The sequence below is a fragment of the Lytechinus pictus genome, chromosome 17, assembly GCF_037042905.1.
Source record: "Lytechinus pictus isolate F3 Inbred chromosome 17, Lp3.0, whole genome shotgun sequence".
NCBI classification, from domain to species: Eukaryota; Metazoa; Echinodermata; class Echinoidea; order Temnopleuroida; family Toxopneustidae; genus Lytechinus; species Lytechinus pictus.
Window position 1 is genome coordinate 10,481,741 of NC_087261.1, and position 16,204 is coordinate 10,497,944.

The 16,204-nt window shown below is 36.8% G+C and overlaps 1 protein-coding gene across 1 annotated transcript; it reads left to right on the forward strand.

Moving 5' to 3' along the window:
• The first annotated feature begins 4,276 nt into the window (after positions 1-4,276).
• LOC129279960 (uncharacterized peptidase C1-like protein F26E4.3) lies at positions 4,277-15,028 on the forward strand. Its single transcript, XM_054916019.2, has 9 exons — positions 4,277-4,700; positions 5,211-5,289; positions 6,227-6,331; positions 6,737-6,972; positions 7,363-7,516; positions 8,472-8,643; positions 12,765-12,810; positions 13,121-13,338; positions 14,829-15,028. The coding sequence occupies exons 1-9, from the start codon at positions 4,361-4,363 to the stop codon at positions 14,985-14,987; spliced, it is 1,509 nt and encodes a 502-aa protein (XP_054771994.2). The 5' UTR covers positions 4,277-4,360; the 3' UTR covers positions 14,988-15,028.
• The last annotated feature ends 1,176 nt before the right edge of the window (positions 15,029-16,204 follow it).

A 16,204-nucleotide genomic window follows, 5' to 3' on the forward strand; every position in this document is an offset into this window, starting at 1 on the left:
ATATTATTGATTTTGATTCGGGATTTGGTTAGCACTTAATATTATTGATTTTGATTCGGGATTTAGTTAGTACTTAATATTGTTGATTTTGATTCGGGATTTGGTTAGCACTTGATATTATTGATTTTGATTCGGGATTTAGTTAGCACTTAATATTGTTGATTTTGATTCGGGATTTGGTTAGTAATTTACATTATTGATTTTGATTCGGGATTTAGTTAGTACTTAATATTGATTTTGATTCGGGATTTGGTTAGTACTTAAAGGACAAGTTCACCCCAACAAAAAATTGATTTGATTAAAAAGAGAAAAATTCAACAAGCATAACACTAAAAATTTCATCAAAATCAGATGTAAAATAAGAAAGTTATGACATTTTAAAGTTTTGCTTAATTTCACAAAATAGTTATATGCACATCCTGGTGGGTATGCAAATGAAGAGACTGATGATGTCATCCACTCACTATTTCTTTTGTATTTTATTATATGAAATAGGGAATATCCTATTTTTTTCCTTGTCAAGTGAAACAACGATTAATTCCTCCCTCAACATGTGGCATGAGCATTGTTTAATGCTATATGATTCAGTCAAGTTGGGCCTTATTTTCAAATCTATAAAAAATGAAATATTGTATAATTCAAACAATAAAAAACAAAAGAAATAGTGAGTGAGGGACATCATCAACTTTCTCATTTGAGTTGTGCATATCACTGTTTTGTGAAAAATAAGCAAAACTTTTAAGTGTCATAACTTTCTTATTTTACATCCAATTTTGATGAAATTTTCAGCATTTTGCTAGTTTGATTTTTTTCTATTTATTCAACTCAACATTTTTCTGGAGTGGACTTGACCTTTAAGAAAAGACGAGAGGGCATTGCCATGGTGTACTGAAACACTAATTGTTTTTTTTTCAAGCGTATATAAATACAGGCTTTGCCTCAATTATAAGTTAATCATTTTAGTGGTGATATCGTGATCAAGTTATCATGGTGTGAATGGATTGCAAAGTGAATAAGAATCGTGTTCTATCAGAAGCGGATCTAGAGGGGGGGTTGGGGGGTTGCAACCCCCCCCAAAAAAAAAAATCCGGGGAACATTTTTTTAAATCTTATCTTTTTTTTTAAACTTGTAATTTTATTTTATTCTATTTTATGCAAGAAAACGCCATTTTCACACACAGATTTTCAAAAATTTTCCCTACTGTGGGAGGGGGGACACCCCCCTCCCACACCCTCCCCCCCTCGCTCGCTCCGCTCGCTTGGACTCGGTCGCTACGCTCCCTCGCATACCACCCCAACCCCCCCCCCTTTATAAAAAGCTGGATCCGCCCCTGTCTATGATATAAATAAGAGATAATGATGCTCAGGTATTTCGAAATTATTGTTCGTTGGAATAACAACTATTTGGATTCATGCTGTTGCAAAAAATATCAACATTTATAGCATTCATAAATTATTATGAAACAAGGTTCACTGCCCTACCTGAATACATTTTGTAAATTCTCTCCACAGTTCTTTCAACTAGGCCGATTCTATTCATATTTTTAAATGACATCCAACACAAAGTTCGGAAATGTGCTCGTTCCTCTTTCCACATGTTTCTATCGGTTAAATGATACTGTGTGAGAAAAAAAACCAACAACAAACAAACAAACTTGACACCTAAAAATCCAAAATTTTAGGAAAAATCTTTTTATAATGTCATGGACACATAATTACTATATATGGCGCCTGAAAGAGTATGTTCTCCCAGTATTTATGTGGAATGTGTTAACGCTTGGATGATAAGAAGTTATTTTTGCAGTAATGTAAATTTTGACTTGCGCCAAAGCAAGGCATAACTGCAATGAAAGAATCCAAATGTCAATAACGTCATAATCCTACACGGGTTGCATTAAAATCCATTCCAAAACACCTTTTCAATAATTTTCAATATGCGGTTGACCACTTTTTTAGTATCAATTCTCAAGTTAATTTATTTGAAAAGAGATTTGCAAATATGTTTACTAACTATAACGTCAGCCCCTGTGACTGCGACTGATTATCCAAGCATGGAGACATACAACATAAATATGGTATCAAATTATTTGGGAGAAGATACTCTTTCCAGCCACGATTTTGCGTTTTCCTTAAATTAGGTATTTGTGAGGTGTCAACATGGTCAAGTTTTTGTTGGGACTCACACGGTATAGAGATTACCGTTTCACAAGAACTTGAATTTATCTATGCCAGGATGACTCTATACGAAGTAGACTTGATCGTTACATCTAAATACATACCCAATAAAAGGCTGTATGTAGGTCGCTGCATGGAGTATGATGATCATAATATTGACATGGTATAAAGCATCAATAACCTTGATAACACATTCATCTCGACACATATTCCCAAAATATTTTTAGAATATGAGTAGAAAGATAGGAATGTTATTGAAACAAAGCTTAATTGTTTAGAGCAATCATGTCCCTTACATGACCATCTTAGCGGAAAACGGAATAAAACTGGTCTCATAATAATTAGGAGCATTCCCAGCACATCGTAGCACAGTATGATAATAGTAGAACACCATGCATTAATCATTCATGTATTCTTCAAGGTTAGCTGAGGACATCTTCTGTTTTTCGCGCATTTAGTTGAGGTTTTCCAGTATTCTTACGTGACATTTAACATTCATTGTGATTTTCGGATCATTCTCTGAGAGTGTGCCACATGAAAACACTAAGTAGCTTACAATCATTCATCATGATTTGTGGAAATACTTGTAAGTATATTAGTCTCAGTTATCTTCCTCAGGGAAGAAAAAACATCCAGCTTACCATGCTTACACTTACAGTGCCCTGTCCACTGGCGTACCTAGGATTTTCCAGAAGGGGGGCAAATTTTTGGAGGATATTTCGTCCGCGAAAAAAGTTAGACAAGCAAAAAAAAAAAGGTCTTCAACCACCCAAAAAGGATTTCTTACCACACAAAAAAAATGACAAGGAAAAAAAAAAAAAAAAAGGTCATCAGATTCAAAAGAGGATCAGTTGTGACTCGTCAGGTGGGCAGGGATACGTCCCCTGCATGAGTTGTGACTCGTCAGGGGGGCAGTCTGCCCCCTGCCCCCCTTAGGTACGCTAGTGACCCTGTCCCATAATAATGAAGCAGCATTTTAGCTTATATTCCTTTGATCCCAAACTCAAGGGGCCTTGTGAGAGAGAGAAAGAGAGAAAAAAAGTGGATTGTGCTATTTCAACGGTTTCATTTGACTGTTTTCATTTTCGCGCCTCGGACAAAAAGTGTCAACATAGAAGTCTTTTCTGAATGAAATTTGCGGATAATTCTCCTTCCGAAAATACATTTAGTTGAAAAGAGTTTGACAGCATCGAGGGGCACTTGTGCGACATCGTTCAGAAAGGAGCCGCCGTTAATGGGTAATATTGTTCAGATTTGAAACGGTCTTCATTCTTTACATGCTTTGATGATCGATAAATAGAAGTATTCTAATGTTTGAAAGAGCAGTGAGGCTTATGTTTGCAGCGACTATGTTTTTTAAGGTGAGAAAGGTGGGTGGGGGGGGGGTAGAACCGAACGAACGGGAGAAGGGTGACTGGGGAGAGTGATAAGGATGGAGAGAGCGGGGGAGACAGAGAGACAAATGGACAAAAAGATCAAGAGAATTTGAAGAATAGAGAGAAAGACAGAGATGGAAAGAGAGACTTGGAGAGAGAGAGAGAGAGAAACGCAGAGAAAGGGGGGGGGGGCGGGGGTCGAAGAACGGTAGAGGTAAATGAAGGCAAGATATCATTAGAGGGAGAGAGGAGAGAGAGGGGGCGGGGTAGAGCGAGAAGGAGAGAAAAGGGTGGGGGAGGAAGCAGCAAGATGACCAGAAAGGCTTTATCTCCATTCTTGGTAATATATTTCAGAAATGTATAATATTTAAATAAATATATATATCTTGTTTTTATTTTCATAAAGTAAATGCATGTGAAATTACAGAATAAGGGATAATCCGCGTGATCGGAGAACAACATAATCATAAACATGACATATTTTTATATTATTAAATTCGTCATTTGGGTACAACATATCCCTGATAAGGTCTTTACAATGAGAACGTTTATCTCGCAAAATTAGAGTGATGTGAGTGTGATCCCCAACATGTTACCCAACTTTACATCAATTGATCAACCACAATAATAACTTAATAATAACACATTGCCCTTGGCGAAATGATTGTATACAAACTGCTATCGATTTATTTCACTTGTCGAGTAATCCCTCTCTTCTTAATTCTCCCTTTGTCCAGGTATATGAGTGTTGTCCGCACCCGCCACTTCTAATCTAAAAACAGTGTTGGGGAAATAGGGAAACAAACAACATGGCTTCCTCGACGATGACCACCGTATCTTCAGTACTCTTCATCGTAACCTTCGCTGTCCTCATCGCCGGCGTCCCCGGTGACCACCACACCGGCCGATACTGCGCAGTCCGCGGATGCTGTAACGTAACCGGCGCCACCGTCATCAGCGATGCAGTGGCTAAGACTGGGGTTTTTAGAAACGACAAGTGCCACGCACCTTTTCCAACCAGCAGCCCGACGACGCTCTGCTACTGCGACGGGTTCTGTCAGAGAAACGACCCCGACTGTTGTCCGGACTTCTACGAGGTGTGCCTTGGTCGAAAGCCTCCACCAGATGTACTTGAGTCTCGAAAGACAGGTATATCCACTCCAAAATTTGTTTGTATTGAAACTTGGCTACATTGCACTTGTCAGGGTAAAATTTAGATATATCTCCCAGACATACAAGTATGAAATCAGTTATCCAGCGCCTTGTTACATAAATGGTTCATTTAACTTTCCCATTTGTTTTAATTTATATGTTGGAAATCTTGATTCTGATGAAGTTGATTGACTGTAACTGGGTCAGAATGATGATAGTCCCTATTTATGGAATTGTGAATTTTTGCCACTTTGCGAAATTGATACCCCCCAAAAAAAAAATACACAACAGTAAATCGCACATCTACTATTTGGATTCACACCACCAACATACAACAATCAACACGTTCGAATATCCGTATATTATCGAAGATAATACTCTCTAAAACATATCTTCTTAAAGACATGCTTCCTTAGGAATTGTCTTTAACTCATACTTATATTTCGTAACCAAGAGTAAACATGCGAAGACTAATTTTTATCTGATCTGTGCATTTAAATATCGTAGACGAAGTTGAATTACTATGCTGCCACGAAGAAAGAGAATACCAAGTAGGAGAAGTTCTAAGGATAAACTGTAATACTTGGTGAGTATATTATCAAAAATACTTTTCCAGTTCTGTAAAAGTTCTAAAATATTGCTGTTACAACATCTTGAACATGGTGAATGAAGAGTCAATAACTATAACCATCGACTGATCACGTAGAAAATGGTTAATAATATTCTCGCATTTGAAACATTATTAACATGTTCATTCATATACCCTTGCTTCGTGAAGTAACTCTTCAACAATGGCACACTTTTGACATCATAATCTATTCGTATCCTGGTTATTGTTGAAGAGTTGATTAGAACTCTCGTCATCTTTTTGAAGAACGTCGAGTACAATTATACCTTTCCACTTCATATCACTAGTTTGTCCTCACGAGTAAACGCCCTTGTCATGCTCCGTCGATATATCAATAGTAAACTGTTGGGATCCACAACTTGTGAAGACGGAGAAGACATTTGATGACGATTTATTTTGATCCTGCAACCACTTGCTAATGATTTATACCCGTTTTCACAAATGTTTCAAAGATTATTGTATCGTACGAAGTATGGTGTATGACGTATGTATAACATGGTGGTTCTTTTTTGTCTCTGAATGTTTTAAATCGCCGATTGATAGGTCGATATGTTTGTTCACCTATCGTTTAGTTAGTTGTTGATGCCTATGAAAACAATGGATAGGCGTTTTTTTTTCAACATGTTGATATTCGTTATATTTTACTTTCCGACACCTTTTCAAGTTTTTGAAATATGAACAATTAATTTTAAAAATGTATTATTAAGAAGCTGCCCTAAAATTATTCATGTGTCCATTTAGTAAATTGCCCAATATGTTTATTCGGGTGACCAAAACATGGACCAGTATTCCGGCAGCGCATTGTAATCGCAAGGACGGGGGCGCTATTTATCAAAATAATTTTCATTTTAGAGTAGTTAGCAAACTTTTCATTGAATTGTCTTCTATTCAACAGTACATGTAAGCCTGTGCTCTATGAATTCGCTACATTCGTCTGTGAAAAGAGGGATTGTGCCATCAACCAGGAGGCAGTAGATGAAATCAACGATGGTAACTTCGGGTAAGTAGACCAACACACCTGATACTACTGTCATCATGTTTTTGTAAATTTGAATACTTTAAGTTAATTTATTTCATTATTGATGATTTACGAACTGAGGCTCAGGACATCTTCACCGCTTTTATTACGAGAGTTTTTGATGTAAGAAAGAAAATTGCATTTCGGTTACAAGTGACAACAGGTTGTTAGGACTTTTGGTGGCAGGAGTGGGATGATAATGTACGGTTTTAAAGATGGAGGCCTACGGGAGCAACATCTATATCGCTGAACAAAATGCTGCTACTAATACTGGCTGTAATGTAATACATAAAGACTCAAGATTGTAGGATAGTACGATGGTAAGCCTTTCTTTGGTAAAGCATTGGTTCCCTTGCAATGACTAATGATATTGTCTTCGATGTCCAGGTGGTCAGCGGGTAACCAGACCGAGTTCTGGGGCTCCTCCAAGGACGACGCGATGCACTATAGGTTGGGCACCATGAAACCAACCGCTGCCGTCCTGAACATGCACCAGATACAGAATGACATGCCACCCGAAGACATCCCCGATGAGTTTGACGCAAGGCTCCACTGGCCAGGGCTCATCGAAGACGTACAGAACCAGGGCAACTGCGCCAGCTCCTGGGCAATGTCAACAGCAGGTAAATCCAAATTTCTTATTCCGCTCACGATGGACGATGCAGCAAACTTCCCAGGTCGGGCAGGATGGGGGTAAACACAGACTTGTATGCAAGTAATTTTCTTGCAAGTCCAACATTTGTCCAGGTTTAAAATCTCCACTGGCACCTTCACTCTCTATTTCTTTTACATCGTGGTTTCGTGACTACAAACCTTTTAGGAGAATGAAATAAGAGGCTTATTTTGTGATTTAGTGATGGTTAATTACTTTTTTTTTAATTCTAGTTTATAGTCTTATCAGCAAATGTAACACTGTGTTCTCAATGTGAATATTATTTCACATGGTGAAATGAATAATAAACAAATGATGTGGATGATTGCGATTCAATTGTTTTGTATCCTGCTTCCAACAGCTACTGCTTCGGATCGCTTAGCCATCCAGTCCAATGGCACATTCAAATACATGCACCTGTCACCTCAACATCTACTATCGTGTAATGTTAAGAGACAGCAGGGATGCACGGGAGGGCATCTAGACAGGGCCTGGTGGTATATGAGGAAAAGGGGGTAAGTACTGGACGTTGGTGCAATATGATGACGATGGTGATGATGATGATGGTGGTGATGGTGGTGATGATGAAGATAATGAGGATGAAAATGATGACGATGGAGATGATGGTGGTGATAATGATTGATGATGATGATGTTGTTGTTGTTGATGATGATGATGATGTTGATGATGATGACTATGACGACGAACGAGAGTGTTCTTGGTGGGATAAGGATAATTGCCATGAAGTGCGACTTGATGGTGGTAAAACGGTTGCTGATGCCTGATGGTGACGATCAGTGATGATGATGAAAACACTGGTGATGATGATGATGATGCTAATTGTTTTTGTGATGATAATGATGACGATGATTTTAGTGATGCTGGTGGTTGTGATAGTGATGATGGAGCTGATGGTGATGGTGATGATGGTCATAGTGGTGTTTATTAGGGTGTTGCTGATGATGATGGCGATGGTAAGGATAACTGATGAGAATAGGTGTGGAAATGTCCTAGATTGGCCAACCTCAAGACGAGGATACTGATGACACTTTTAATAGGTGTTACTGGAGATAAATTATGCTAATGAAAATGACGAAGATTCGACTCGTTTTAATTCACTTCGCGTGAACATATTACTATCGTCAAATTGTGCAACCTGTTTGTTGTAATATCATTTCAGTATTATCAACCACATCATCGTTTGTATATATATGTTTTCTAAAACCTAAAGGTTAGCTCAATTCGAATTTAACAATTATAACTTGCAACATATTTTCATACTTATTCAAATATTTATCTTTCTTCTCCAGTGATTTTTGAACTGCACTGTAATTTTCAACCACGAATTTTTTTTTCGTTGTAGACTGCATTCGTAGTGACAACTGACCAGTCTCGTATCGCTGTCACGTTATTAACCTCAATTTCATTCCCTTATTTTCCGATTGAAACATTTCCCCCTTTTCTTTGCAGAATTGTAACGGAGGACTGTTACCCGTACCTTAGCGGGATGACGTCAGATATGCAAATGAGGAAGGGTAACTGTTACATCAAAGGTCGCGATCGTGTGCCTCCGTATTGTCCGAATCCAACAGTTAGAAGTCAAAGATATATGTCGACACCGCCATACAGGATAGCACAAGATGTGAGTTGTGGATTTTTTCAAAATTCATATTCAAATACATTTGGACATGAAAAAATATGGTACCAGTATTCAGGAGCGAGGTATTGCGCATGCGTCAGACGTATACATTCTTTTGAATTGATTTGCGTATGGCATATCGGTATGGCAGATGACAAGAGTCTAGTTTTGTTGTGATTTGTATAAAGTGAAGATTTATACAAATCATAGTGACTTGTAGCATATCTAGGGAGGGTAAGGAGTGACCGAGTGCATAGGATTTCATTTTTATTGATTATTTATTTCTTAAATTTATTTCATTTTCAAAATCGATCTTGGCGGGGTAGGGACAAAAGCTAATTTAAAACAAATCTTTACTGAATTTGATGGAAGACCAATAAAGAAACACGCAGATAGCGTTTCTCCAGGCGTCAGAATGGATGACAATTTCATCATTTCTTCAAAACTTTTTCCCAAGATACGCCACTTGCGTCAATATGATTGACGCATCTTGCACAAGGGAAGAAATGTCAGTACCAATATATCATTTTCCATCTGTGCAAAAAAAACTTTACAATAATATTTTTGTTATTATTATGCTCCCTGCTTCAACACGTTCACCACGCCAGTAATCGCATCCACGCCTTAATTTTGATAAAAACAATACCAAAATCAGACTCTTGTCTTTTGATATATCGTGAAATCCGATATCGTAGTAAACAAATTAATTCATAAGTATGCCAGTGTATAGATTTTAATAGATGTCACACACGATTCCCATCATCGTGTTTAGTTAGATTTTTAATCGTTTTGACAGGAAACTTTGCAGTTTTTACCCTAATGTCATCTTAAATTGTTCCTCGCCTTTGTCAGTTATTTCAAATATTTGTTACTCGTATTTCCTAGTTTCAATGAACACCAAAAATTCTTGATTTCCTGATTGCTTGAATTGACCTCTGACTGAAAAAGTTTTGTTCGTAGTCCCACAAGTAGGGAAGCGTGTCATATTGAACATGGCCTTGTGTCAAATCACGATTTCACCCCCAGTGAAGAGTACGCTATAACACATCTTTGTCATTTTTTGAAACACCTTTCTCTTTTGAATATATAGAGTTGATTTTTGAATTTTGCTATTTTTCCAACTCTTGGCTTCAGATGAAAATAAAGTAAATATTAAAGGCCTACCTCTCCTCGAGCTATGCTTAAACACGACACAATAAATGCAAACGTAGACTAAGACTATTTGATATTTCTAAAGTGACAAGATCGACATGGTAGGAGCTAACACCTCGCCACTACAACCAGAAAATACCCCGTATACCAAATACCACTGGCGTAATGAGCCCCCTAAAACTGAGGGGCCCAAGTGTAGCGGATGGAGTAATGATTGTTAAACGATGCGTTCGATCGAATCGAGTGGGCAAATGAAGAATGATATTTTTTATATAAAGGTATAATTTTTGGTTAGATTTGGACATAATATAATGCTTTATTCTTTTCCCTTTCATTTCCTGTCTTTTTCTCCCTTTTTCTTAATCGTGAAACATTTTTTAAGGGCGCATGCCCCCAAGCCCCGCTCCTGTCCCTTTTGTACACCATCGCAATGAACCAATCATCATCGGCACTTTCTCGCTTCCTGGATAAGCATAAGTCACGTTCAAAAGCGATAAAAGTGGAGAAAGATTTCCTTTTGGAAATGCGAGAGCGAAGGCCTTGTCGGGATACATGAACACGTGGAACACATTTACGGGGTCCGAAGTTCAAGAGCACCATTGTTTTCTTTGAAATTAAATAATTTAGATATAACTTTCAAGGTGCAGAACTGTGTTTTGTGGAAGTGTTCTAGCATCAATTGAGCATCTCGGATGATAATTGGATTTTCAAGTTTGAATTAGAGCTTGGTTTTAGATCCTGTACTTGTCCTACAAAACCAAATCAATTACAGGCCGGTTCAGGGAAAGTATCTTCAATCCGGTCTACTGGTGTGAGCTGCACAGCATCAAAACTTTTACAAAAGGCGTTAACAAAATTAATTCATTTACTTTTCAACATCAAAATGTTTATCGATATACTTCCATATCTGCATGGACGAATGAACCTCTTTTTTATTCTTATTTAGTGTTATCATCTTTTTATCGGAATATGATAAATTGCGTACGAATCTAACAAAACAGGCCTATAAGTGGATTTTTGCTCGATCATTTCGGTCACTCGAAAATTTCCAGAAATTACATAGTGTATATCCAAAACTTCAACACTCTCGCAAGTTGTTTTTTCGCTCTGCTCTTGTTCATGGGGGGGGGGGGGTTTGGAGGGTGACAAATTTGTCAATGTAATTGAAAGTTACCATATTCACTGCTGTCATATTTTATTAACAAAGTTAAATGTTCAATGATACAAACCATGAAAACTAAAAAAAAAAAAAAAGTACTGGTAAACATCATGTGTCCATGTTTGTTGTTTCTATACTTCGACCACAACCATACCCCACTTGATGCATATATCAAAGTCATGCTTTGTGATGATAGTAATTCTACTGGACACACAACACCGCAGGTGTCCAAATAGTTTCGATCATAGACCCGTATAATGACGTCATCGCGTAGCATAGTCGTCTCTGTCACTTGCTTTAAACTATTATTATATTTATAATATATTTATTTCTCGCATTCAGCGGGGATTCCCTGTAGTAAATAATACACAAATCACATCAAGATATATGTCAATTTCAATGCAATGATTTTACGAAAAGAATCGCGAAAGCGAAAGCCCTCCAACTTCCCCCATCCTGTCCAAAGTCGTGTCTGAATTTGACTAATTATGGCGTGAATAAATTAGAAATGTTATAAAAATTTAAATTTCTATGGGAGCAAGGTAGATATTGATATTAATACATCGATGAATTTTCAACAATTTAATATTTGGAACACTTCAGAAAAAACCTACAACATGACCTGAGTGCCAAATAGGGACTGCTTCACCTCGACTTGTAGTCATGATAAAAAGAAAATTGCTTCAAAAGTTCTTAAAAGTTGAAACATCTAGGAAACTCCATCTTGAAAGGCTCAAGATTAATTGCATCAACGCATTCAGGGGCATTTCGAGCAGAATATTTTGAAAAATTAAGAGTGAAAATGATTTTGACTTGGTTTAAATTCGCCGCATGACGCCCCTCCTTCGTTGCTTTTACACTGATTGCAATTTACACTCGTGTCAATTTCTAGGGTGGAGTTAGTTTCGAGGAATTACATTCCAGCATGTTTTAATGATATTGTTGTATTCGAAGATGTTGTGTTGGATAAATTTAGTAAATGTTCCAACTGAGCTTGTTTGATGAATATTTGGGTGCTAAGTATCGCTTGTGATTAGATGAAAGCGGAGTGAATACTCACTTTGAACATGCCTCACTATCATGGCTATCAGGAATATACACTCTAAAAATAAATCAGTCAAAAATGACTAATTAATAGGGTCAGCTGCACAGCAAAAACTGCGGTGTTAACCGGTGTACATAGATGACCACACCAGTGATTTTACACCGGTGTTAAATTGACAGTGTTAGTTTAGCACCTATAGGTGTTATTGCAACACCTTTGGTTGTTACATGTACACTCTTTGGTGTTATATTCAATCTCTAGGGTGTAATTTTAACACCAGAGGGTGTGGTCCTCTATTAACACCCACTGGTGTCAGTTCTAACACCACAGTTTTTACAGTGTGGGTGCAACTATTATTCTACTCATATTTTACTATTTTCTAGTCGTATTTTACTAGAACAGAGTTATTTCTAACTAGAATATGTCAGAAATGTGACTAGTATCAGTTGCCCCCAGCTGACTACTTGTCCAGTCAAACGATGTTACAGGGTGCTTCAAACAAAAGTCCGATGTGATCGTGAGTGGATATCAAACAGATTATGAGTGACCATGTTTTAAGCACTTATTTTCATATCATATGTTCCTTCGTTTCATATTAAATTATTTGCAATCAATCAGAAAACATTTCTTAGAAACAAAACTTCAATGCACGTCGTTTTCTGCGGGCACGGCCGTTTTTATTCCTTACTTCTGCTTTTATACACAGTGTATTTTTTTCCAAACCAGAAATAAATTCGTATCTTTGTTTTTTGTTTTTTCGTTCTACAGGAGCAGCAGATTAAGGCAGAAATATTCACAAACGGGCCTGTACAAGGTATAGTTGCAATCTTTGATAAATTTATTAATGAGAAACAACATTAACATGATTAATAAACATTGAATAGCCCCACTCTTGCAAGATATGCTCATGATAATGATAATACACGTATAAATTTTCTACAGTACGATTCAAAGAAGTCGCTCAGTGCGGATGTTTTCTGCCAGTTAATCATACTTAGTCATTATCATGATAATAATTTTGCTATTTTTCGTTTGATATTAAGCAACAAAATACATAAAAAGATGAAAAAGCGATTACAATGTAACGAAACTAAAATTATTTGAATCTCATGTTTTCCCTCCAGCCGTTTTCAACGTCAAAAGCGACTTCTTCATGTACAAGGGCGGCGTGTATCGCCACATTCCGATGAAGTCGACTGCGTCTAATGTAGTCTTCACCGGAGACCAGACTGATGTCCAAGGTGACGGAGTGTTTGAGGAAGAGCAGGGCGGTTGGCACTCGGTTCGCATCCTAGGATGGGGTGTCGATAGGTCGTACCCAAATAGACCACTCAAATATTGGGTAAGAAATCACGGTTTGAGTAACAAGCTTGACCGAAATATATATACATTTTCTATCATGTCTATTATAGGTCTTGGCGTTGTGTAGGTTATGATATACAGACGACCACGTTACCATGGTTACTTAAAGGACAAGTCCACTCTAATAAAAAGTTAATTTGAAACAAAAGAGAAAATCCAACAAGCATAACACTGAAAATTTCATCAAAATCGGATGTAAAATAAGAAAGTTATGACATTTTATAGTTTCGCTTAATTTCACAAAACAGTTATCATTTCTAATAGGTCTATGGTTATAGGCACATCTTGGTCGGTATGCAAATGAGGAGACTGATGACGCCATCCACTCACTATTTCTTTTGTATTTTATTATATGAATTATGAAATATTCTAATTTTCTCCTCATAGTCAAGTGAAACAACGATAATTCCTCCCTGAACATATGGAATTAGCATTGTTTAATTCTATATGGTTCAGTCAAGTTGGTCCACATTGTCAAATTTGTAAAAAAAATGAAATATTGTTTAATTCAAACAATAAAAAACAAAAGAAATAGTGAGTGAGGGACATCATCGACTGTCTCATTTGCATGTCACTGAATTGTGAAAAATAAGCGAAACTTTAAAATGTCATAACGCTCTTATTTTACATCCGATATTGATGAAATTTTCAGTGTTATGCTAGTTTGATTTTTCTCTATTTATTCAAATCAACATTTTCTTGTGGTGGACTTGACCTTTAAGACTGAGAATCATTGTCACTTTGCAATTAATGGTAATGACCATGGTAACAATGCTGGGCAACCCATTAAAATTAAGATTCCGTTGATTACAAATATTGATATTATAATAAGTTGTATTCAACCTAATTTGGTTTCGGGTGAATATGCCCCGTTGTCAGAAAGACATTTCATCGAAATAAAAACAGGAATTCCGAATAAACTGCAATTATGCCTATAGTTTATTATTAGGTCACTATATATCCTGGATATTACATGAAAAAAAAAAACATTCGACATACGTTGACATCCATCTCAAAACTATTTGAAATATTCTTGAAAAAAAAAGTGATATTTATATGAAGATTAGGGGTGGTTATAATGTTCTAGTATACAAATAATACACGATATCGAGGGCATTAGAAGAATTACACCATGAAATGCCTTCAGAAAAGTTTAATTGGATATGATCAATATCATCACTTTATGATATGTTATACAGTATTATGGTTATCTATTTAGCTGTACTTTCGATATCAAATAAATGGTATTTCTCGTCAGCTTGAATATCGACTGCTAAGATTATTATTTTTTTTTTTTGGGGGGGGGGTATTAAGAGGCTGTTATTTGATAATTACTTCAATTCTTTACATATACAATAGAAAATAATATAGCAAATGAATATTATCTCTTTACAAATTAAGAGATACATTGAAAACTCCTAAACTTAACACTATACATTATTTGTTTTATTTATCGATTGCCCCTTCTAGATATGTGCCAACTCTTGGGGTACCGGATGGGGTGAAGATGGTCTCTTCCGGGTCATCCGAGGTGAAAACGAATGCAGTATCGAGAAGTTCGTCGTGGGAGTCTGGGCGAATATTGACACTGATATGATGAACCCCATGAAAACGAACAACGTCATATAGACGTCGCATAAACGTTATACAAACGTTGTGATCCAGGATTCTTCGAAAATGTGATAAACCTTTTATATCGTTGTTCAGACTGAGAGGCTGAAAGAGATTATGGTAAACTACAGATTTCAGGCCAAATTTTCGACGTTATCCACCTAAGACTGATCATTGCTTAGCATCGATCGATAACTGGCTTTAAAAAGATGAATTTGGGGGAAATGTTGGAGTCATGCGGATTTATGACGTTTTCTTCGCTTGGACCCTATATTTTGTTGGACAATGGGTGCTCGATTTTTGCAAAAAAAAAGTCTAAGTAAAACAATATCTATGGATTGGTGCAGGTCAATGCTGCCTCTGCCATGTTTATCACAAGTAATCCGAGAATAGACGTACCGATGTGATGAAATGGGACTGATGAATCAGAGCCTATCCGAGGGATTTACAGGAAGAGTGAAGTGTAACAGTCTAACAGACTTCAAAAGAAGCAACAGCGCACCTTCTCCACATGATCCCCATTTTGTGACGAGGCATAATGCAAGGAGTGAAAAAAATGCTTCAAGTAAAGTCACTATATATTGTGTAACATGGGTGTCGAAACACGGCATTTGCCGCCACGCCGGAGGTGCAACCTTAGTCCTATTATCAGAATGATAGTAATAAACAAAGGACAAAACACGGTTTTCTCGACGTATATATGTGTGATTTAACGACGATAGCTGCATTTATAAGCAATCAAAAAGTTTCATTTATTTCATGAAACTTCACGTGCTAAATCAGAGTTATATATATATCATACAGACCAATTTTCATATTGAAAAATAAACAGGATGAAGACGATATTTCATCATAAAATGAAACAATGATTCAATAACTTTATGACATTTTAGTTCTCATGTGACTTGCATAAGGTAATGGTTTAACCAAATATTGAGTTGTTATAACGATTATAACGTTACATACATACATATCATTCTGTTTACGACACTTTCCTTCTGTGATAGTCTCCGTATACGTAATTATTGTGTTCTGACCTTTATATGATTCGTATAATTCTAATACATTTTGCAAAGAGTAATGGTTAAATTAAATATTGAGTTATAATTATCATATGAAGTTACTCTCACTGACGGTGCCATTAACTGATTATGTTAGGATCTAAATTTGGCATGTAAAACCGAAACCATTTATCGAGAGGGTCATAATGGTCTAAAGAACAAACGAATCGTGTA

What these genes read in the sequence shown, in the direction of transcription:
- LOC129279960 (XM_054916019.2), top strand. Translation starts at nt 4,361, where the DNA reads ATGGCTTCCTCGACGATGACCACCGTATCTTCAGTACTCTTCATCGTA. An exon ending in CTGGGCAATGTCAACAGCAG is followed by an intron (nt 6,973 to 7,362) that starts GTAAATCCAAAT and finishes TGCTTCCAACAG; the next exon opens with CTACTGCTTCGGATCGCTTA. An exon ending in CATACAGGATAGCACAAGAT is followed by an intron (nt 8,644 to 12,764) that starts GTGAGTTGTGGA and finishes TTCGTTCTACAG; the next exon opens with GAGCAGCAGATTAAGGCAGA.